Raw genomic sequence first — 24,514 nt, 5'->3', positions numbered from 1 at the left:
CTTCACTATCTTATCCTTCTTCTGCATCTGAAGTGAGAACAAACAGTATATTACACTGAAATTCCAATCAAACAAAGACAGCACCACTATATTAAAAGGGTAGAAGACCTATCCTTCAAAACATTTTATTGCGTCTCTTTTCCAGACTTCAAAGTTTCAAGTGTTATATTTTCTACAAATTATTAACAGCATTCAAATTCCCCATCTTCCAAGGTTCATAAATCTTTCACTATTTAAAAAGGAATATGTTACAAAAATCTCACGATATTGACATTTTTAACAAAGAGAATTCACACTACAAGACACTTGCTTGAAATAAGTGCTTGTGTTTGGGGGAAGTGCTATTATCTTGGTAGTCCACAGAAACTGACTGTAGTAATAAGATGAATGGTGATTAGGGCAAGGAGCATCAAGTGGGAAATGCTATCTAAAATCCCATAGGACAATACATAGCTAGAGGTAAAAGCATCCTTTTCCAGGAGGCAGCTTCGTTATTTCATGTAAGCAGTTCAAAGCATGTTTTTTAAAAAAGCAAAAACAATTTTAAAATGGTTTGTAAATTTGGCCTTTATGCTATTTATATTATCCCAAACCCCTAGGAGCTTTTGAGAACGTGGCTTCTGCCATTGCTGTCTTCTCATCCCAAACCTTCTTCAAAATATTATCTTTTTATGTGTGTGTGTGAAAAAAAAAACATTTTAATGCCTATATTTAAAATGCAATCCTACAACCCAGCCTAGGGGCATTTTAAAATGTCTGTTCTGCTGAGTTCGGTTGTGGATTACCATAAATTCACCCCATTAGGTCTGATGTTTCACATTGGGCAACATAAAAACGCATTTCCTACTTCCATGGACACATATTTTCTGAAAGCGTTGCACCTGAGGATGCTGCCATGTCCCCAGACGCTGAGGCTTTAAACTCTAAGCAGTCTCGACCAGCGCTCACAGCAGAGCCACATGGTCACTTCAATGAGAAAGATTATCCGGCCCCAAGCGCCACTCTCTAACAGCCCAAAGCATCTCCGGAAGGGGCAGAGGAGAGCGAGGGTGAGAAGAGGCGAAGGGGAGCAACTGAACAGAGCTGGCACTTCCCCCTCTGTTCTCAAAACCATTTCCAGAAAGGGGCACCTGGGAGACGCACGGGGTGATCAGGGCCCCACCAGCGACCGACCTCTGAGCAGGGTCGCTCACAGACGTCCACCGAGACCAGGCTCGGACCCCTGGCCCATCCTCCGGGGAAAGAGCGGTCTCGCGGCACCCGTTCCCCGAGCCCGTGACCCGAAGTGTGGCTCTAGCCCTCTGCCGCCGCACGCAGTGTAAACACTCCGCGCCTCCCCGCCCGGGGGCGGCGCAGCGCTTCCGCGAACCCACATTTTTGCGCCTCTTGTCACGCACCGGAGAAAAGGCGGGGAGGGTGTTGAGGAGGGGGAACGCGGAGCGACCCACGGAGAGGGTCGCTGCCGGCGGCGTGCGCGCGTGAGCGCGGCCCCGGCGCCCCGCCAGCTCCCGCTCCCGCCCGCTTACCTGCCGGGGTCGCTCCGAAGACTCGAACTACTGGCACCTTCTTGACAGGGACATGGGTGAGGGGGGATTGGCAGATATCCAGTCCCTGCAGCGGGCTGGCCATGTAGTAGTCGGCAGTCACTATCCTCACTGAAAACATGTTCGCCGCCACCGCCTCCCCTTCACTAGCGACCTGGCAGTGGCAGCAGGAGCGGCGGCGGCGGCTCCCTCCGCAGCGGCGGCGGCGGCGCCCCCTCCCCTCACACACAGACACCAAGAAGAGCGGTGGCGCGCGCGGCGGTGTAGGCACTACTTCTGCTGCCGCCGCTTCCTCAGGAACACCCGGCGAGAGGCAGCAGGGAAGAAGCCCTCGCGCGATCGTCGGTGCTGCTGCTGGTGCTGGTGTTGCCGCCACTGCCGCCGCCGCCGGGAATCACACGGGCTCCTCGGTCCCAGGCTGCAGCTCTTGTTGCCATGATGATGATGTCACGGACGCAACCACTGGGGGAGGGGAAAAGGGGTGTGCGTGTGTGTGTCGCGGGAGGGAGGAGGCGAAGGGAGGGCTGTGAGTAGTTGGGGGAGGGGGCGCGGCGGGAAGGGCAAGGGGTAGGGCTGGCTCCTGGGCGAGACGCCGAGGGGGGCCGAGGTGTTTTCTCCCCCGCCACAGGCACGCAGCGAGGGAGGAGGCTGGCGGGAAGCCTGGACGGCGCGCTGCGCGGGGAATCGATAACTCGGCCTATGGGCACGGCCACCTGGGTGAGGGACAGCGAAGGGGGCGGCAGAGCACCGATATCATGGATGGGCTCCGAAGGGCTGCGGGAGGGGCACGTCAATGTTCGGGGCCGTTTTGGCGGCTACGCGGGATTGGCCGGAGCTGCAATACTCGCGCTCGCCTCGCCGACCGCCATTTCACATTCTGTAAAGAAAGCAGGGGGAGCCGCGGAGACAATTTTTCACAAGGTAAGAGAACCCGCCTGCCGGAGGAGGGAGGCACGGCACACAGATCTCGTGCCGCTGAGGCCTCGCGGAAGGGCGGGCGGCGGAACGGGCGGGGCCGGGCGCGGACTCAGCCGGCCCTTCTCAGGTAACGGCGCGGCTCCGCGCTAGACCCTGGGGAAGCGCGCGAGGGGCGGGGGCGCGCGAGCGCGGGTTTCGGCCCATAAAAGGACCGCCGCCGCGCTCCCCCTTCGTGCCCCCTCATCTGTGCCTGCTGCAGTGTCTGTGCCTGGCCAGTTAATGAGATTTATTCACGCACAGTTCTGCCCAGCTTTGCCTGGGGTTGGCAGATCCTGTACACAGGGATTTCCCACCACCGTGCTTTCTCCCGCCCCCTGCCTTCCCTCTCGCCCTAGCGTATCCTTCCTTGGTTTCCTCCTCTACGCGCCTGGCTGCGTCCCGGGCACGCGCAAGTACATGTAAGGACTTGTCAGCTCCCAGTGACCTCCCTCCACTCCTCCCCTGGCGAAATGAGGATTAAGAGCCTTTCAAGAGAAATTTTTGGCCAAAGAAAAAGGCCCGTGAAAGTCACCGCATTAGATATGGATTCTCAGTGTTATTCATTAACACGTTGTGCAAGGTTTTACACCGATGGCATAAAGGCAAAAAAGAGGGGAAGGACCGTTATACAAAACAACTTTATTCAAAAATCGAGAGAGGATGAAGCATGCAGTTAGGGAATAAAAAGAGTTGCTGTTGGGTTGCCTCTTAAGTTGAAACCGATGTGTTTTGTCTGGCTTGTTCACTGATATTGGGCGTGACCTTGGACAAATAATTTGGTTTCTGTGTCTCTTTTTCTTGAATGTTCAACGAGAGGGTTTCTCGTAGAATCTACACCTTAAGGATTTCTTACCCCCAAAACGATTTAAGCGATGGGAGACAGAAGCCACGATTTTACGTTCGAATTTTGCCACCAAATTAGAATTCTTGGCAGTCGTTTTCAGTCTTTCAAAAATAAAGATCATTTTTTCACGCTTATGTATTATACAGGTGCATTTTACTGGTTACTGAGAGCTCCTCATTTGGAACCATTGTGGGTCTTCAAATAGAAAAATCCAAGGCTCAAAGGGACAGGTCGCTAAAGGAAGCTGTCTGTAAATTCCACAACATACAAATGCTAATAAGAACTTATGCTTGAAGGGATTTGAGACTGATTACCCAGAGTAAATTAGCCTGCAGTTCTTAACCTCAGAGCATCATTATAAACATAGGTGACAAGATTGCTACTAATATACAGGAAATTACCTAATAACAGTTTGAGAAGGCAAAATCTCTTAAAATTGATTTGAAGTTTTAGGAGCCTACAGAAGTGATTTAAAAATGTGATTATCATGTGCAAAGCCCTGTTTGATCCCTAGCACCCCCCAAAAAATTGTCTATGTTCTAGTGTGCATTTTTTGATTAATATTATGTATAAGCTCATTGTCAGATGCACAATACAAGTGATTCTCATGGAGTTCTGTGGAACCTAGGGTATTCTATAAAATGTAATATTTTGGCCCTTACTGAATTACATTTTGGGGGGGTGGAGTCTGAAAATCTGTATTGTTAGCAATCCTATCAGCCACACCCATGTTTCTTAGCAACATAAAATTAAGAACCTATGTATCATAATAAGTATATTCATAATTTTTAAGCTATACTATTCCTAAATGAACAAAAAAATGTCACAGTTTAGCTGTTTCTAGGTTTCTATCACCTTATCTCTTGAATTTACTTTAAGAAAAGGCAATTTCAACCATAATGCCTTCTAGAACTCCAAGGAAAGAACATTCACTCTTAAAAACATTTGCAGCATGAATGTTAGGAATACTGTATGTCTTGGGTGTAATTTAGTTTAAGTTGATGCTCAAATTGAAAACCTGACATCAGTCCTGTAATTGGCCACTCTTAATTGTGTTTTATACACATACTCTTCCTGAAGTAAGAAAGAGTCCTAAAATTTTGAGTCTAAGATATAAAATTTAAACCTTTCTTGCTAAATTAGTTTGTCAGATTTTTCATGGGTGAAAATTCACATTTGAAAGTCTAACTCCACTAAAAACAATAAAAGTCACCTGAAATTACCTTGTCTATACATACGAGAAATGCCAAAGTTGAACTCTTTAATATTCTTAATGCTTTTTTCCCCCCTCATTTTCTTGGATTGACTACTATTTGCCAAGTAATTTGAGATATGGAGAGAAACAAGAGAGACATGGCTTTTATCCTCATGGATTTTATAGTTCTGCATCAGAAAAATGTACTTAAAACATTTCAATTAACATTTTCTTCATTCTTCTAGTTCACTGACCTATATTCATGCCTTTACTAAAAAAGCCTGCTCAGTGTTCTGTACCAATATTGTTTAACTAACATCCGGCGATTGGCAATTTATGAACTAGAATATAAAGCAATGCTGTAATCCCAGCTATTGGGGAGGCTGAGACAGGAGGATCACAAGTTAGAGGTCAGTCTGGGCAACTTAGCAAGATCCTGTCTCAAAATAAAAAAAGCTGGAGATGTAGCTGAATAGTAGAGCATTTGCCTGGCATGTGCAAGGCCCTGGGTTCAATTCCTAGTACTGTTATTGTTTTTTTTTTTAAAGGCCATAGTATGCAACAGATACTATAAGATGGCTTATTCAATACACATTCTTTATTTTCTTTATCTTGTTTTTCTGTACTTTAGAATCTGGAAAATAAAAAACTACTGTTTCCCAGACTCCCTTGCAGCTAGAATGTTGCCATGAGATTAATTGTATGCTGGTAAATGTTTAACAACAGCTGGGCAAGGGAGGATCCTAATCTGTAACATTGGCTACAAATTTTCATAGTAATCAAAGCTACTAATATGACTTCACTGAATGTGAGTTAGTTGAAAATGATGCTAACCAGAAGCTAGCTTTTATGGCCTTGTTTCCAACAATCAGATGCGCCCATTCAAGGTGTGTTTGTGAGTTGAGTGCAGATGTACATGCTTGTAACCCCAGAAATTCAGGAGGCTGAAGAATGAGGTTGCAAGTTTGAGGCCAGCCTGGTCAACACAGCAAGACTATGTCTCAAAATGAAAAGAGCTGGTAAAGTTCCCCTAGGTTAAATCCCCAGTAGAAAACAACAACAATAAAACATTGAAAGAGAAGTGTTTGTGAAAGTGAACAACATGATACACTTCAACTATACTTAGAAGACAGGATCTTCTGGCAAACACCATGGAGATATCTGGTTCTTCTAGGTAGCTAGGGAGGAGTTCTAGTGTCTCACTTTGGAGTCATAGATACTGACTGCCAGTTGATGCTGGGTTTCTTCTAGTATAGCCCCAATTGGGATGGGTATTCCTCCTGGCTTGATTTTTTCCTAGGTGTTTCAAGCTATGTACTATCCAAACCTCACTCTCTGGCTCTGTAAGAGATGTATGAGCTAAATAATATCCATTAATCCCTTGCTACTTAAACTAACCCAGTCATGTCCAGCTACATAATTTGTGGGCCTTGGAGCAAACTGAAAATGTAGGGCCACTTGTTCAAAAGGCAGGAAAAAGGTGCCATTTTCTACACTAAAATATCTAGCTTTTTTTTCTCTTCTCCCCTTCTAGTTATAGTGTTTTAATGTGCTTTTTTAATGTCAATGTAAGTAAAAAATTTAAACTTTTAAATTCTTAGGATAAATTTTACCATTCATCTTTATATTATGCAATGCCATTTTAAAGGGCAAATACAAGAGCATTTCACTCATACAAAATTTCACTCACCAAAATACACAATTGGTGTTTCGTAGCTTATTCATTCAGATGTATTTTTTTTCTACCAGAACAATGTTTGAACTCTGCACAAAACTAACTCAACTGTTTTTATTTTACTTCTTCATATGCACATATTCTACTTATTACTACCTTCTACTTACTAATGAGCAAGAAAGGAATGAAAGGAAAGAACCCTAGGTTGCTTGCTCTTTCTTTCTTTTTGTTTCTGTAATTATCTTCAGTGTAAATGATTGGCTAATATAGAGAAGTAACCCATGAGTAAGAAAGGATATAATTGAATATTTTTTGTTCATTTGAACTCTTGGCATACTATGGCCTTCTTTCTGCACCTAAAGCAAGTTCTGGTTCTTATGGAGAGCATAGCTTTTTGGAACTGTCTGCACCTCTAGTAACTCAGTCATAAATATAACATGCTTTTCTTGTACCCACTTTGTGGCTCTCTAAGTTCCTATACCTCATAAGCCCACCAGAATCCTGCTGTTATGTGGCATCATAAAGACATATGCAAAGGGGAAGGCAAGGATGAAAAGATGCATATAATCTCTATTTGTATGTTTTATTGTACTACTGCTCTTCACTTACAAAACAGACATTCAAACAAAAAACTAAAAAGTTTCAAGATGGTGACTAATGAACATTAAATCATGCACTGGGCCCTGTGTGGCTGCACAGGTTGCCTGCCCATGAAGTTGGCCCTGATCTCCGAGTTTCTCAAGGGACCTTCTGACATTTTGGTGAAGCAGTTCTCCATACAGGTCATTACATCCACATTCATGTTGCCTGGGCACTACATTACTACTGTGAAAATCAGAAATGTCCAATAATTTCTAAATGCAAAAAAAGGAAGAGTTACTGCTCTCCACTGATCTAGAGTGGAATCCACTGTAGCTATGAACCATGACAACTACAGATGTGAGAAAGGCCCTCTCCAGTTTTCATTAGCAATTCTGAAGCAGAATAAAAATACAACAGAGCTGAGTTTAAAGGATTTCTAATTCTCGTGCCCAGGACAGCAGAATTATGATGATCTTGCCTCCCTCCATTGTCAAAGAAATAATTCCACCTACATTGATAGTGAAACAAATTCTTGGGATAAACATTTAAAGGTAATTCATGAGTTTTATGTGTTTGTGATGTTGTGATATAGATATATAGTTGTAGATACAGACTGGCCACCAGAATGATCAAAGCAGGATTAGAGGGTTGAGACTTTCAGTCCCACCCTCCAACTTCTGGGTAGTGGTGAGGGGCTGGAGATTGACTTGAGCACCAATGGTCAGTGATTTAATGGTCATACCAGTGTAATAGAGCCTCTATAAAAAGGCTAGGACAGAGAACTTAACAAGAGCTTAACACATGTAGGTTCCTGAGAGGTGAGGTGCCCAGAGGGCTTGGAAGCTTCATACCCTTTCACCTATATCTTGCCTTATTCATCTCTTCATCTGGTGTACACCAGTATCCTTTGAAATATATCCCTTATAATAAAATGGTGAACCTATGTGTTTCCTCAAATTCTGCAAGCCACTCTAGGAAATTAGTTGAACCCAAAGAAGAAATTAAAGCCAGTCAACAACACAAGTACAACAACCTGGATCTTGCTATTGGCCACTGAAGGGCAATGGTGCAAGAGTTGCAGTCTTGGTGGCTGAGCCCTCACCTGTGGCATCTTATACTACCTCCAGGTAGATAGTGTCAGAATTGAATTGAATTAGAGGATACCCTGTTGGGGTCCTCTGCTTGCTAGGTGGTTGGGGAAAAATCCCTGCACATCTGGTGTCAAGTGTGTTATGAGAGAACAGGAAAAACTGAGTTTGTTTTTTCTGCTCTGAAAAGGAGTTTATTCTAGATGGCAATTTCTGATAATTTTTTTTAAAGTATGTATATGTATCTATAGAGAAGACGGAAGGAGATAACCACAGAGCAGCAGAGTATCATCTTAACTTCATCAGTTGTAACTTCATCAGTTGGCGGAAAGGGAAGAAAGGCCCCTAGGAAACACTAAGGAAGTTGCCATAGTGAACTATGATGCTTTTACTATGTTAGATTTTAAACTTTATTTCATTGTATCTCTATTTTTTAAGTTTAGTTCTTGATTTAAGAACATGAACATTGTAGCATGTTACAGGTGAAACAAGATATCCCAAATTATTCTGTTTGCTTTAAACTATAAGCCTCATAAGGATTTAAAGAGCAAGCTCCATAAACCTGGCCCTGCCTTTGATAACGGTGAACCTTAGTTTCTATGAACCTCAGTTTTCTCTTCAATAAAACAGGGACAATAGTATACTTACCTTAGTTTCTAAGTCATTTCACCAAAAGCCAATTCACTAAAGTACCAAGAATACATTTATTAAGTACATTCAAGATGAATATCACCTAAAACAGTTTAGCTTTGGCAAATTGGACAGTTTTCCATTCCTAGTAGGGAGAGTATAAAGATCAAATGAAGTAGTAAGTAAATAAATAAGTGAATAAATAAATAAATAAATGTTTAGCAAAATTCTTGGTAAATCTTAGCTATAATTTCCTCCCATGCAAATTTCAAGTCCTGCCCATTCTCTCTTCAGAAAATTCATAATTCCTATTCACATAATCATTGTTTTGTTGAAGGCTTTCACTACCTTTTAGATTTCCTATTGTAATAGTCACTTAATTGGCTTATTCTCCTCCAGTCTTGTTGTACACACTAATTCCAAGGTGGTCTGTCTACCACTTATCATCTACAATAAAAGAAAGGAAGGAAAGAGAAAGGGAAGGGAAGAAATATAAGCCTCGTGATTTGGTTTAGATATTCAGCATCATCTCTTTTCCCCTTTTTCATTTATCTTCCAGCACCACTAAATACTTAGTTTCCTTAACATGCAATTCTTTTCCAAGAAGCAACAAATCTGTAGGTTTGCATTTCTTTTTCTTTATTTAACATTTTTTAGTTGTTGATAGATCTTTATTTTTATTTATTTATATGTGGTACTGAGAATCTAACCTAGTGCCTCACACATATCAGGCAAGTGTGCTACCACTGAGCCCCAGCCCTAGCCCCTGCATTTCTAATAAATATTTTTCCTCCTCTTTTGGTAAAATTTTATTCACCTTTCAAGTTTTAGCCAAAATGCTACTTCCTTGTAAAGATTTCCTTGATTTCCTCAAGCAGATTTAGGTACTATTTGAGGGCTTCCAATGGCCTTTTTGTGCCTACTTCTATTCTAATGCTTACATTATTGTAGTTGTTTGTTACTTTGTAATTCTAATAGACTGTTATGTCCTAGAAGAAGAGGACTGTGTCTTTTTATGTCCTAGCTCAAGAATAGTGCCTAGAATGTAAGTCCTTAACATTTATTGAATTAAAAAATCAATTACAAACCTCTCTCTACCACACTTCCATTTTACAAATCAGTAAACTGAGGCCCAAAGAAATAAAGCTATTGAGAATCACTGCCTCCTAACTCCAGATCTATAACTTTTAATGCTACACCATAGAGAATCTTCTCAGTAACATCTGCATTCTAGTCATTTCTATTGTAGGAAACTGCCTATTTTATCATTTTTTTCCATTTGTCTCTAACGTAGGGAATAGGTAGAAGGACAGTGATTTGATAAAGTTTGTATTTCCTTCCTTATTCAATCAGGGTTTTTATTTGTTTTCTAGTACATTCAGTAAAATTCAAGGTAAATTATTCTTTGTGTCATCCTTCTCTCACAGAAGGTGGTTTCTTTACTACCAGAGGATCAATGTTTCATGCATTTATTTCAATGATTCTTAGGCAGGAGTGATTTTGTCCCCCAGTGCACATTTGTCAAAATGGAGACATTTTTGATGATCATATCTGAGGCAGTGCTACTGGCATCTAGTAGGTAAGAGGTCAGGAATACAGCTAAACTTCTTAAAATGCCAGCAACATAAAAGAATTATCTGTTTCAAAGTGTCAGTCATGCAGAAATTAATCTAGTCTACAGGAAATTTTTACCCAGCTCTTCGTCCAATGTTTTGCCTTTATGAGATGATGATGGAAAAGAACTCTTTCCCAGAGAGATGTGGCAATCCAAAGTAAGTATAGCAAACCTTGGAGGCAATTGCTGTCAACTATACCCAGGTCCCAAAAGGCTTAATGCAGGTTTCCCCAATTTAGTCACAGCATCTGCTTGGGTACAAGGTAAGGAGATAAATATTTATTGCTTACTTAATAAAGTATTTGTTGACCAAATACTAAGGTTTTATTTCTCTGTTTAAACTAAAGTCAAATTAATAGTATGGTGAGATGAATTTCCTGAACAAAGATCTTTTCTCTGTTATCTCTTTAACCAATTAATCTACTCAGTTACTAGAAGAAGCAAAATTTTCTTAAACAGTTCTCCCTTTTCTGTAAATTAGTAGTGAGAGTTTTAAGGGAGAGACCTTTAGCCAGTAAAAGATAATGTGCGAGGGCTGGGGCTGGGTGGCAGAGCGCTTGCCTTATACTTGTGAGGCACTGGGTCTGATTCTCAGCACCACATAAAAATAAACAAAGTTATTGTGTCCATGTACAACTGAAACGTGTGTATACATATATATATATATTCATTTAAAAAAAGATAATGTGAGGAAAAAATAAATAAAAGAAGCTTTCAGAACAGAGTAATAACCTGATGCCTAAGATCTCTAAGACTCATTTAAATTATATATCCAGAGTTGATATTGGAGCATTTCTGATGGATTATAGACCGTCAAGAAGAGACCAAACATACATAAAGTAGGAAGAGATTAAATTCTCAAATTGGTACAAAATCTACAAAGCAAAGTGACTATTTGGAGCAGCATCTCTCAAGGTAGTTTCTTCTGGCCCCAAAGTCCCTGACACACTTTTATGTTCACAACTTAAATCAAACTCCAGGAAAACTTACACTAATAATTTTTGTTATTGACACTGAACTCTCCTGGGGTTTTTATGTTTTGTTTTGTTTTGTTTTTTTATTGTTGGTCATTCAAAACATTACATAGTTCTTAATATATCATATTTCACAGTTTGATTCAAGTGGGTTATAAGTTTGTAAAGGTTTCCTTGAATTCTCCAAACAGATTTAGGTATTACTTTGAACTTTTCGCTTGTCTTTGTGTGCATACTTCTAATACGTATACTATTGTAGTTATTTGTTAGTCTGTAATTCTAATAGACTGTTATCTCCTTGAAGAAAGGGGATATGTCTTTTCATCTTTTATATCCTAGTTTATGCTACATCCTCATCCCAGAGACAAGGAAACGCTATTCTCAGATCTATATGCAGATCATTACTTTTATTTCCTTATTTTCTCAATAAAATGCATTTTTCCAACTTTTAAAGTTTTAAATGTGTAGCATAGAAAATATGAAAACCCATCAGAAAGTATGGAATATTCAGTGCCACCCAAAAGCAGTCTGATTAACATTTTAGTCCAATCTTTTATAGAAAAAAAATTCCATAAATATATTACATAGTGGAAATAATGTCCTAGTTTTTCCACTTTGCATTATAGCAGAAGTTTCCCATGCAAATTAAAACTTTTCATATACATTATTTTAATGACTGCATGTGCTGTGCTGCAAACATAGAACAGTTTACCTAAAACCATTTTCCTACTCAACTGTTAGATAGTAGCAGAATGGTTCAAACTTTACATTTTTATAAATATCATACTAAGAATGTTTTGGTTGAAAATGTTGCTTCATTTTTAGGATGTTAACTTTAATATTTTAAGAAACTTACTCTGTAGTTGATTATTTGACAAGAACACTAGTTACCGGTATACACCATGTGTCTTCTCTACAGGAGAGAGAATTATGTGGGCTATTCTTTATCTGCTTGGTTTGCCCTTTCTTTCTCATCTCTTTTTGTTCAATTACCTCATTCTTAAGATCTCAGCTCAAAGGTCACTTCCTTAGTGAAGCCTTCCCAACTGTTCAGTATTTGATTATTTGCCCTAATTGTTATATCTAATTATTCTGTTTACATTTTCCATAGTAAATACTCTGATTGTAATAAGCAAATTATTATTTGCTTCCTTTGGACTACAATAATACAATCACTCTATGGATAAGAAGAGATTATAATTTTATAATATAAACATAGGCCAATTCATATGATCCTGTGTGTATCACTGTAACAAGATGGGTTAAAGCTTGAGATTGAAATACAGTTAGTCAATTTGTTATCTTTATATTAAGTGCTGGGAATATAGAAGTGAAAAACACAAGCACAATTTTAGCCTTCTGGAGCTTCTGGTCTAGTGCAGAGGTTAACAAACTTCCTATTAACAGACAGATAATGATTATTTTAAGCTTCCCAGGCCATGTGGTCTCTCTTAAAAGTACTTAACTTTGCTGTTGAGATGCAACATCATTCATAGACCATATATAAACAAGACTGTGGCTATGTTTTGTTTTGTTTTTGAGACAGGGTCACTTAGTTGCTGAGGCTGGCTTCGAAATTGTGATCCTCCTTCCTCAGCCTCCCAAGTTGCTGGGATTACAAACATGTTCCACCATGCACTGCTTCCAATAAAACTGTATTTTAAAAATAGGCTCTGGCCTGGATTTGATCCATGAATCATGGTGTACCTGACCCCTGTTCTAATGAACAATATAGCCACTAAACAGATTATTTGAAATGATGATTACTTAAAAGGACAGGGTAAATAAAGACCCATGGCATAATTGCCTAATGTAGTCTAGGGAGACAAATAAAGGTTTCTTTGAGGAAAACGACTTTAGATTTGAGGAAGAGAAATTATCTAAATGAAAGTAGGGGTACCAGGCTCAGTGAAGATTCAAATCATGAAAAAACATGAGTTAGAAATTCATTCCTAAGCTTCATGATTATCAGAGAGAGGTAGATGGATTTGTTTAAGTATAGCATATTGAGTGAAAAGATAGACCCAGAGCACTCAAGAATTTTCAGAACCTAGTACTTACCCTAGAAGAGAATATGCTACCAAGAGACTCCAAAGGAACCACCAATGAGATGTAGCAGGAGGAGAAAGTTTAAGACTTTGCAGATTCCTCTAGCCTGCTTTTCCATTTGGCCTGGATATTTATGGATGTGTAGAATATAGGTTGGAAAATATTAGCCTAAATGTTCTAAGATACTCAGAGAATTGACAGTTTCTGAAGGGTAAGATAGATAGATAGATAGATATCTAATATATATATTAGAGAGAAACAATAGAGCTGAGGGGTGAGCAGGAGTGGTAGTGTTGAGAAAGAAGAGATAATAAAATAATCAGGTAATAGTGAGAAACATGTTGCTGGTACATAATAGGTGCTTAATAATTTTTTGATAAATGTATGAAAGGATAACAATATAATGTGAGATCAAATAAACTAAGAAGGAAAGCATTTCAATAACAGTTTGGTCAATAGTTTTGAATACTTAAGAGGCTCAAGGTTGATTTCCTTGTCTGAGAAAGAATGCAGATCATTCCCCCATGACCCTTGATGCATGCCCTTGCACAGGAGCCTGACTTCCTGTTCCTGCCTCTAGCAAAACCTGATTCTCACTCTTTTCTTCCGTAAGGATTTTAGTGATTTGGAAGAGGTACCCTCTTATGTCAGTATATATGCAATATGAAAATATTATAAACTTAGAATAGGAACAAGATTTTTATAGCCATTCATAAGGTTTCATAAATTATAATGATACCAGCTCAACTGTTTTTTCATCTCTCATATTAAAAATGCATTTTATTACTTCTAAGCATTTTGTACTATTAGCTTTTTATTAACTTAGTAGTATTTCTAAAGTCCCATGTTAGACGCTGTGGGTGATTTTTTTTTTAAAGGAAAAAGAACATGGCTCTGGTCTCAAGCATTATGTAATTGACCAATAAGTTGTAAGTTTCTCAACATTATGAATCACATTTCGCATTTTTTTCCTTGCATAGTACCAGACATATTGTGGTTGGTACTACAGAAACAATTGTTCCCTGCCCTCTGCGTTTTACCATTTGGTAAGCAAATAGTGTCCATCTAGCCACTTCTGAATGACACAAATAAAACATGCAACTATCTTAGGCAGACAGTGATATTCTGAAGCCATCAGTAACAGCAATGTTTAGCTTGTTGAAGGTGGAGGTTCTTTGGGTAAAGGCCAGCCTGTCAGGAAATAACATGCCACCCTGTTCTTTCAAGATTATAAAAAACCTTTCTATATCTGTTTTTACACTTAAAAAAAAAAAGTTGTAGAAATCACCCAGTGGTCTCACCAGATGTTTTCAAATCAGAACTGGGGCAATTGAGTTGTAATTTATTTTCACAAATTCACAAGAGCAGGAGCTGAGATTTTTCTTGCTTGAATTAGCAGGTGATTTCATTCTCCATTCATGTTTAGCAGAGAAAATCTAGCCTCAGGATGAAAATTGCCAAATCTGAAAAGTGGAACAAAGATTTAGTCTTATGAATGAAGGGAAACAATACTCGTTTTTATTAAGCAGCTGCTTATTTCAGCATTAGAACTATTTTTACACTGAAAGGTCACAGAGAAAGGAGGATCCCCATTCTAACCTGTGCCTCTATACTAAGCATATCCAAAAGTTTTTAATTGATTACAAATTACTTAATTTGGCATTTGGCTTATAGTCTTCCTTCTTTACTTTAATTCCTACACTCATCCTGAGTGAATTCATCACCAAGTAGACATCTAATGCTGCTGGAAAGGAGATGTTATACCATGTGATGTATTAGTGTCTACTATCTGAACCTTATACCCTGTAAGCCAAAATATTGTGTCATAAATTCTCCCTTGTATTCCCCAAATTAGAAGTTCTGGGTCGTGCTCATCTCCAGTGATCTCTGCTTCCCTTCATTCACTTACTTCTATTACCACACCCTAAATCTTGTCATACATCCAGTCTGTTTCACCTGTAGCTTCATAAATGCAAATTTCAGTTGTTTGGCCAGAACTTTCATCCTACTCTATCAATGTTTTCCCAGTACAACCATACTTAGAACACTCCAGTGTTCTTCCCTACTCTTGTCACTCTGTCACCTTTCTCTGACTTCTCTGACTTGGAACCTAGTCTATAGACATCTCTTTTTCTCTATAATAACCTTCACCTGTTTTCACTTCCTTTTGTCTCCTGCTGTGAGCTATATTAAATAATGTTACTACTTTCTTGCAGGGAGCCACAACCATCTTCCCATGTTGTTCTTCTATCACACTTGCCTAACAAAACACCAAATCCAACTGCATGCTTGCACCCAGATTGTTCATTGTACAATAGATAGAAAAAAGACTGAAGTGCAGATTGGCTTTTTAAAACTATAAATTCAGGAACATAAACTTCAGCTAGATTCTTCTCTCTCCATGCTGTTGGAGGGCAGTGTTACATCTTGTAATGTATTACTCTCTACCATCCCCATTTCATATACTATATGCATAAGTGTAGTGTTATTATGTAGTGTAATTCTCCTTTGTGTACCCTAATTTTTTTTTCTGCTTTTATTTATTTGTTTATTTATTTATTTATTTATTTATATGTGGTGCTGAGGATCGAACCCAGGGCCTCACTTGTGCTAGGTGAGTTCTCTACCACTGAGCCACAACCCAGCCCATTCATTTTTTTTTTTTTTGCCAATATTTATTGTCTGTATTTTTATTAGTTGCTCAAGACAATACAATGATCTTGACATATCATACGTTTGATTCAAATAGGGTATGAATTCTCATTTTTCCACATGTACAAATTGCAGGATCACATTGGTTATACATACATATACATACATACAGCAATCCTAGTGTCAGTTGTATTCTGCTGTCCTCCCTATCCCCCCTCCCCTCCCATCACTATTCTCTACCCATTCTACTATGACATTTATCTTTTTTTTTCTTCTTCTCTTCCCCCTCATGCCATTGTATATATATTTTGTGAACCCATGAGGGTCTCCTTCCGTCTTCCGTGCAATTCCCCTTCTTCCTCCCTTTCCCTCCCACCTTTTTTCCTTGTTTCATGGTAATCTTCTTCTGATGCTCTTCCTTCCTACTGTTTTGAGTCTCCTCCCTTATATCAGAGAAGACATTCTGCATTTGTTTTTTAGGGATTGGCTAACTTCGCTTAGCATAATCTGCTCCAGTGCCATCCATTTCCCTGCAAATGCCCTAAATTAATTAAATAGTCTGAGTCATTTAGAATATCATTTCTCCCCTCCCTCCATCAAGTTAGCTTTTGTGCTTATTTTCCTGTCGTTGGGGATCTAATTCATCTGATAAGATACATTTCTAATGTTTTTTAAGTTCAGTCAAATATCCAGATGTGAGATGAAATGACAATTGAAGACAATCAGTCTTACAGATAGTGACGAATGTAGAGAGACTTTATAAATTCAGGTAGTCTCTAGTTGTAATTTAGTACCAGGGACCTTAAGCTGAGGTCCCTTTAGTCCCATTCTTATTTTTCCCAACTTCCTAAAAACACACTCTTCTCTTTTTTCCTATAGTAGCAGGGAAAGCTGTGCTGCCTAGGTGAAGATTAGTGATCTGTACTGTTTGTATGTTTAGGTCATTTATTAAATGGCAGCATAGCATAATTGTTGAGGTTAGGCTCTCAAACCCAATTTCCCTACTTACCTGCTTGTGTGACTTTGGGTAAGCTACTTTCTGTGCCTCATTTGTCTTATCTGTGTAATATAAAGATGATAATACTATCCTCACCATGCTATTGTGAGAATTGAATTACACATTTTAAATGAGTTAATACCTTAGTCTGGTAAACACTCAATAACTATAAGCTATTATTCATAATTTAGAAGCAACCTCTCTATTTTCTAAAATATGCCTATTCATTAATAAGAAGAGAGTAATGATGAAAGCTAGGAACTATTATTTCCATTGATATAAAAAGTAGACTCTTAGAATTGCAAAAGATCCAAGAAATCATTTAGACCATTGAGTTTTAATCAGTAATATGTATCACAATCATTTATGAGGTGTTGTCAAGATATAGTTCCCCAGGCCCCCACTTCTTACATCTATTAAGTCAGAAATGTCCACAGGCAAGCCCATTGTAGCCTTTCTGCTAAAACCCACTGTTAAGGCTTTAGATTTTACAATAAGCAAATTGAGTCTCAAGAGTAAATGACTTGCCTAAGACCCCATAGGGTAAAGCCCCTTAAGGGATCCAAGTCACTTACCTCCTTGGTGAGCCGATCTTTCTATTCTTTCATGTTGCTTGCCCAATATATTAACTTTTAAACTAATATAGGAGTTTATCCTTCTTTTAGTAATATCGGGAAGTATAATAAGTGATTTAAAACTGTATTTTAACAACATTTAATTCAAAATAACAAAATTTATTTTACAAATCATGCTGAGGACTATTGCACATTTACAATAGGATTTTAAATGAATTTTCCTGTGCTTTTCATGTGGACATTAGTCTTTGCCATAATGTTTGCTGCTAATTAGTGCAAGAAAACACTGTGTGTGGCAAAAGAGCTGCTCAGTCCAACTCTCAGACTGACAGGCAAACAAATGTTTTATAGAGTAAGGTAACTGTAGCTGTTTTGTAGCTTGAGAGCTTTCAAAAATAAAATATTCACTTCTTCTAATTAGGTGTTTTTTTTAACCTTTGTGAAATATCCTTAGAAGTTTCTAGTCTATGAATAGTTAATGCAGAAAAATTAATGGTGATTAGGTACAGTGTTCTTATTGCTGCTTTACCAATGGGTAGATCAAAAGACTAAAAACTAGAGCAAAAAAAAATAAAGAAAAAAGTTAAAAGAGTTTTTATATTTTTAATTGGGTGCTATGATATTATCTCTTTAAAATATGTTTTTCTGTATAAAGAAATAAAATACATTAGAATTTGTATGTGCACTTGTTCAAATGTGTGAAGCAAATTAGGTGACAGGGCAAAAGCAAGAAAATGGAATTCAAATTACATCCACATCTCAGAGCAGGTTCTATTTAATTTCTCCATATTTGCTATTATAAATATTTTATTTTCATGTATGAGTTTCTTGCTAGAGATGATAAGTGGCTGCCAACCTAACTTCTAATTCTTAGACACACATTTTACCAACAAACCCACTCACTTTAGTATATGCTATGTACAGGGCCCACAAAATTCTACCATCCCAGATCTCCTTTAGCTGTTATTCAAGTAGTATTATTTCTTTTGTGTTTCTACCTGATGCTTCATCTTGGGTTCAGTCTTTGGATCTTTTTACTCGAAGCTTGTGTTTGGCTTCCTGACATTTAAATCTGTGCTCAACCTGATTGTCTTTGATTTAGATTCACTTCTTCATAGCTTAGAACCCACTGATTACAGCAGTTCAGAAATCCCTGGCACAACCACTGACTGACTACCTCAAGAGGAAAGACCTGTCCCAAATACAAGCCCTGTATTATATACATCCATTTATTCATCTGCCCCACAGATTTTGCTCATCATCTACTGTGTATAAGGCACTGTAGAAGATTTTTGCAGATAAGAGTAACTATAGAAAACTCCTTAAGGTCCTTAAAATCTATAGGACAAATAATATCATGATAATTTAAGATAATGTGTTCAATTAATAATGAAGTTATATATACAAACGGGAGTAATTAATAAAAGCTTCTAATAGAAAGATTATTAACCAGGAAGTTAAGGAGCATGAGGTGTGAGGGGGCATTATCAACAAGAACCTGGATTACTGGGTTATAGATTGAAAAAGACTAAGAACACTGACAGATGGCAACTTAACTAGACTTTGAAGTCAGGGTAGAGGAGACACCATGGGACAAATATAGTCCAAAAAATGGAACCAGTACGGCCACAAAAAGCTTACATTGTGTTAAACCTTATTTGTCCAGACTACTTGACAGTGTGAGGAGTGAGAGCAAACCTAGGAAAATTGAATTAGAACCAGGTCATGGAAGGTTTTGAATACTGAAGAGTTTAGAGTTGGGAAGCATGTATTGGGGAATCCAGATATTATGAGAAGGAAATGATGATTGAGTTGATTGAGTGGTATACAGGAGGGATTTGGTGGTGGGGAGAAAGGCAGGCAGAGACTGAAGACTATTTTATACCAGGTAGTGAGGGCCAAGAGGTGAAGACTTGATTCATTTCTAAGTATCTGATATGTATGAGGCACTGTGTTGGTGCTAAGGACACAATGAGGACTTGGTTCTTGCCATGAGGGAGTTTTCAGTGTAGTGAGAGACATTACTATCTTAAAGGCTTTAAGAGGGGTGTTTATGCAAAATTTTAGTACTCCACTTCTGACCTTGGCCTGGGTGGTAGGGGATTAAGTCCTTATTTTATAATGACATGTATTCCCTACCCTCTGAAATTACTTTTATATTTTTGAATTGGCTAAGGCAAAATTATCCCAACTACTTACATATAAATAAAAGTAATTTATTATCCAAAATGAGTTAAGATAATAATACTGCACCAAACAGCCAAAGAAGAAAATGTCATATCTTAAAGAGATAACTGAAGATCATGTGGAGAGCAAACTGGAGATGTTTTTTTAAGGGCAAGAAAACCAGTTAGGAGGCTGTTGTAGTAATCCACCTATTTGATTGTGAGTACCTCAACTAAGACAGTATGAAAAGAAAAGGAGTCCTTTGTGACTACTTTTACCATAATTCTTTGTATCATTCCTCAGGTACAAATAGGGGATGGATAGGTGACTCTGGCTTGGATTTAAACAGAGAGTGTCAAAAACCTAAGAAACACTCAATTTACTTCTTCAGACTTAGAAGTAATGCTCTTACAGTCAAGTAGTCTCTTTTCTGGGTGATTTCTTACTTGGAGCATGGTTCTGCAACCTTAACCTTGACCTGATTCTGTGAGCTACCTGATAAATTCTTGGTTTTGCTATAGTTGACCCAAATTGGTTCCTAGGACTTTTGGTCAAAACCCCCAATCAACACTGTAAATGATATTTAAGAATGGACTTATGGAAAATGTTTGATAGTTTGAAATATGGAACTAGAAGTGTGGTTCTCAAGGTGTGGTCACTGATGCAAGATCAGTATCACCTGACAACTTGGTAGAAATGCAGATTCTCAGGACCTAACCCAAACTTTTGGAATTTAAATCTCTAGGAGTGGGGACCTAGCAATCTGAATATTAACAAGCATTGATGCTGCTAACTTAAGACTGGAACCTCTATAACTATGGGCCAAAATAAACCTCTTAACTTTGTATGTTAATTGAGTCAGGTTTTTAATTATAGTGATGGAAAGCTGACTAAGACAATAGATCAGAGAATTAACCTCTAAAAAGGAGGACACTTCTGGGAATGGAAAGAAGGGAATTTGATTTGATTTGATATAGTAAATTAAAATACTAGATATCTAGTTAAAGTTTAATTTTAGATAAAGAGTGAATACTTTTTTAGTATTAAGTATGTCTCTCTCACACAATATTTGGTACATTTTGTGTTTTATCTTAAATAAATTGACTATTTATTGACTATTTCTATGAAATGATATTTGGTATATACTTATACAGTATTCCTTGATTATTTGAAGTTCCAATTTAACTGGGTATCCTGTATTTTATCTGAAAACCCTACTTTGGATAGTTTTAAAAATAAATCCATGGGCTGGGGATGTGGCTCAAGCGGTAATGCGCTCGCCTGGCATGTGCGGGGCGTTGGGTTCGATCCTCAGCACCACATAAAATAAAGATGTTGTGTCCACCGAAAACTGAAAAATAAATATTAAAAAATATTCTCTCCCCCCTCCCTTATAAATCAATCAATCAATCAATCCATGGTGAAATAATCTGAAAAGGAATACAAGAGTACTGGGGGATTTAGTCCTGGAAAAAAAATTGGAACAGCTGTTCTGGATGCCGAGTTGTAGTGGATACCCAGTTAAAAACAGGCAGCATGATTTTTTTTTTCCCCTTGGATTAAATCAGCAGTAATGTTTCACTTGTTGGAAGAAGTAATAGAGATTTCTATTACAGGGACCCTTTTATTTGACTTCAGGAGAGCCGTGGGCAGGAGATTCAGGCATAATTGAAATGATTAGGGTCCAGGCTGTTCAGGAAGGCAGTTGAAATCAGAAAACTAATTGGCAAAGACTTGAGAGTCTAGCAGTCACAACGAGTCAGAGAAGTGAAAGTTCACAAACAAACTAATAATTTATAGCCTTAGAGGAATAGTTCTATATAATAATGGGGTTAAAATCTTATTTCATATTATAGAACTAGAGCTAAATTAAAAGTAACAGCTCTGGAGATAAGGATCTGGTTTTGAATTCTGGTTGTGTGATCTTGGTCAATTAATTTAACTTCCTTCTGCCTTAGCTTTTATTTGTAAAATAGGACTAATATTCTTACTTTATAGGTTTATTGTTCGGAGTAAGTGAAACAAGCCTTGTGAAATAACTAGTACAATATGGTTGTCGGATAGTAAGCCCTCAAATATTTGCGCTTTTTTTAAACTCTTTTAAATATCACTTAAATATATCTATAATCAATAAATATAAGAGACTTAGAGAATGTTATTTTAAAGAAAAATGGTGTGGTATACATTGTGAATTTCCTTCTTAGATAGAAAATGTTGTTTGGTAAATACATACACAATTATCTACTTGTCAAAGTTGAAACCCATGCAACCTTTATCATTTAAGGTTGTTTTCTTAACTCTTTAAGAAAATAATTATGCTTAAGCCATATCTGTCTCATTTGCCCCTAGGTGACCATGCTTTGGGATTTTCATAGTTTGAATAATTCCTATGGGCTCTGCCACCCACCAAGTTAAAGAAGACAAGATTCCTCCCAGGGAGTTGTATTGTGGGAATGTGAGCAGCTTGTTTTAATGAGATCTGTGTCTTCATCTGGTCTCCTGTTAGGAGCTGTGGTGGTGGGTTATATTGTTTTTGATTGTTGTTTCTTATATCTTTCTCAGATTTTTAAAGTTATTTACATATAAAGAAATGTTTTTGAAAAATGAATGTTTTATGGGGACATTTTGCTTATACAAAGAAGAATTAAAGCTATTTTAAAGTAATTGCTTGTGTTATGTTTTCTCTTGCAAAGTAAATGTAAGCATTAATTGATGTTATCTAAAAAGATGAAGACTAAGAAAATGACTTTGCTCTTAATATTTTAAAATAAGGTAGTATTATTGTGTTTGAACAGAGCCTTCTAAGGAATTACTATAGTTTCATACACAATCAACTGAAATACATTCTTTATCTTTAAAAGGAAGCAGAATAGGATCATTGAGTAAATCGCATGTGTTCACAGTCTTGTCTGGTGTAATCATATACTACACAAACACATTATTCTGTAGTCAGGAGGGTAAAGGGACATTTGAAACAGGACTTGCCCTTGAGGAGACCTTTCTCTGTTTAAAGAATAGACCACACAGTAGAAGATAACAGAAAATATCTTCCATGCCTTCCCCAACCTTTTTACTTTCCTATTCGCCTTTGTTCTCTAAGGACATCTGCTGTAGTGATTATTCTGTATAACTCATAGGTACATAGCAGAAGGCATATCATATTTCATTTATTATTTTGTCTACTGCAATTATTGCTCTCTTTTATGTCATGACATTGTGGTTTTTTCAAATATTTTGTTTGTAAAAGATATGAAAGTATGTTATAGGAAATTTATTAGGGACTAAAAAGCTAAAGAGTAAATGCTTTAACTCTAAATTTCATAAAATTATGCCTTAAAAAGCCTAATAGACCTCTATGAAGTTACATTTTAAAGAGATAACTGTACTAAAAAGATGCTTTTTTAAAAATGAATTTAATTTTTTGTATTAATCATAATAAAGTACTTGAAAATAAAATGGAAATATATAAAAATGATTAGTGTTCAGTTTATTTAAAAAATCGATGAGAATATATATTTTTCTTGTATGCTTTTGAAAATGCTAATCACCAGTTAAATCACTTAATGTTAGTTAAGATTAAAGCAAAATAGAATCTAAATCTCTTCAGAGATTTACGAAGATCTTTCATTTGTCCCCAATTTAGTAAGACGCTCTCCTTCAGTTTTATTTTATGTTGTATAATGATTTTTTTAAAAATGTCACACCTAGGCATTTGAAAGACATTCTTAATTCTGAGCAACAATGATGAAAGGTTTTGGAAAATCCAAAAGATGCATTGTTTTAAATGTTCTCTATATTGATAGCTTGTTTGCTATCTGTTATGGGTACAATTAAAATTTCAAATTTTTACTTCTTATTAGGGGTTCTTACATTGCCACCCAATTTTGTCCTAGGTTGATTCTTTGGGGACTTTTGAAATTCATATATAAATGGTTTTTAAACCATTTTATTATTATGGAAATTTTCAAACGTATATAAAAGTGAAACAAATAGTATGTTTAGATCCCCCAAGCTATGTTTGAGCTTTTCATGAGGTTAGTACCTAACTACTGATTCTTTATGCAGATGTTCCAGAACTCAAGAAATGCTTGTTGCTTAATGCACACTTGAAAGAATTTGTGTAAGTCAAAAATTTTTAAATAGCCTACCATTTCCCATCCTATGACAAGTTGTATTTCAAACATATCATAGAAAACTTTGTTGGTGGTCAGCCTATTTTTGGACCTACAAACATGTTTCTCATAGAAAGGATGTTAAAATGACTGTTAGCTTTTTGAACCAGCTCTTAGTAACTTATCCAATTCATCACAGTAAAGACAATCTACTCACCATTTTTCACATTATTTCAATGAGAAAATGCCTCATTTGCAACTAAAATACTAGGGATAGTAACATCCATCTTCCCCTCTACTAAGAATGGGGACGAGGAATTGGTGAGTTAAGCCCTCCTGCAACAGGCATCGTGTCTGATGATAGGCCCTTATTTTTCCCATCAAAAGTAGCAAGAACTTACAAAAGGCAGTGAGGAGAAAGAAATGTCCTCTGTATATATCATTCTGAAATTTTCCTCTGATGAGAGGTATTGTGGATTCAAGATCTCCTGTAACAGGGATCATGTCTGTGAGGGTCCTTAGCTCTCTTAGGAAAAGAAGCAGGAACTTAAGGCAGTGGGAAGTGTGGGGGGATGGTAGTGAACTCTATATGGACCATTCTGAAATTAATTATCACTTCCTTTGCTAGTGAAGTTTGTTTTTGTGCTTTAAAAGTTCAGTTCTTAAATAAAGGAACAAAAAGGAAGCCTTCTTTTATAAAATAAGTATGATGTATTTAAGTTTATAATTGTAATACAGATCTTTTAAATTAAAAGTGGGCTTCTAATTATTTTTTTCCTTGAGTAAGCTTCTGACATAGGGGAAAAAATCATATTCACTGGCTAAGTAAGACATGCTTAAGACAACATGAAAACTGTAA

The 24,514-nt window shown here is 37.6% G+C and overlaps 2 protein-coding genes and 1 long non-coding RNA gene across 8 annotated transcripts in view; 2 read left to right on the top strand and 1 right to left on the bottom strand.

The window, feature by feature from the left end:
- Rev3l (REV3 like, DNA directed polymerase zeta catalytic subunit) overlaps positions 1-2,118 on the bottom strand; it is a 167,395-nt gene extending 165,277 nt beyond the window's left edge. For 4 of the 6 annotated variants that reach the window (XR_013424964.1, XR_013424965.1, XM_078019448.1 and 1 more), the window contains exon 1: positions 1,527-2,118. Coding sequence is in view for 2 of the 6 variants with exons in the window: in XM_078019448.1 (XP_077875574.1) it covers positions 1,527-1,665 (139 nt within the window). In the remaining 4 variants the exon portion in view is untranslated. Of the gene's footprint in view, positions 1-1,173; positions 1,300-1,526 lie in introns of those variants that run through there. The other 2 variants (XM_078019450.1, XM_078019451.1) reach the window with 2 other exon arrangements.
- Positions 2,086-24,514, top strand: part of LOC144366091 (uncharacterized) — a 108,341-nt gene continuing 85,912 nt past the window's right edge. The window contains exon 1 of the mRNA XM_078019453.1: positions 2,086-2,465. Within this exon, the coding sequence (XP_077875579.1) occupies positions 2,244-2,465 (222 nt within the window). The 5' untranslated portion in view covers positions 2,086-2,243. The remainder of the gene's footprint in view (positions 2,466-24,514) is intronic.
- LOC120889117 (uncharacterized) lies at positions 2,474-22,207 on the top strand. The gene is made up of 2 exons (XR_005732941.2): positions 2,474-2,589; positions 21,893-22,207. It is a non-coding gene; the product is annotated as an uncharacterized LOC120889117 (long non-coding RNA).

Source organism: Ictidomys tridecemlineatus, chromosome 8, assembly GCF_052094955.1.
Source record: "Ictidomys tridecemlineatus isolate mIctTri1 chromosome 8, mIctTri1.hap1, whole genome shotgun sequence".
NCBI lineage: Eukaryota > Metazoa > Chordata > Mammalia > Rodentia > Sciuridae > Ictidomys > Ictidomys tridecemlineatus.
The sequence above is the reverse complement of the archived record's forward strand: the minus strand, read 5'-3'. Positions and strand labels throughout refer to the sequence as shown.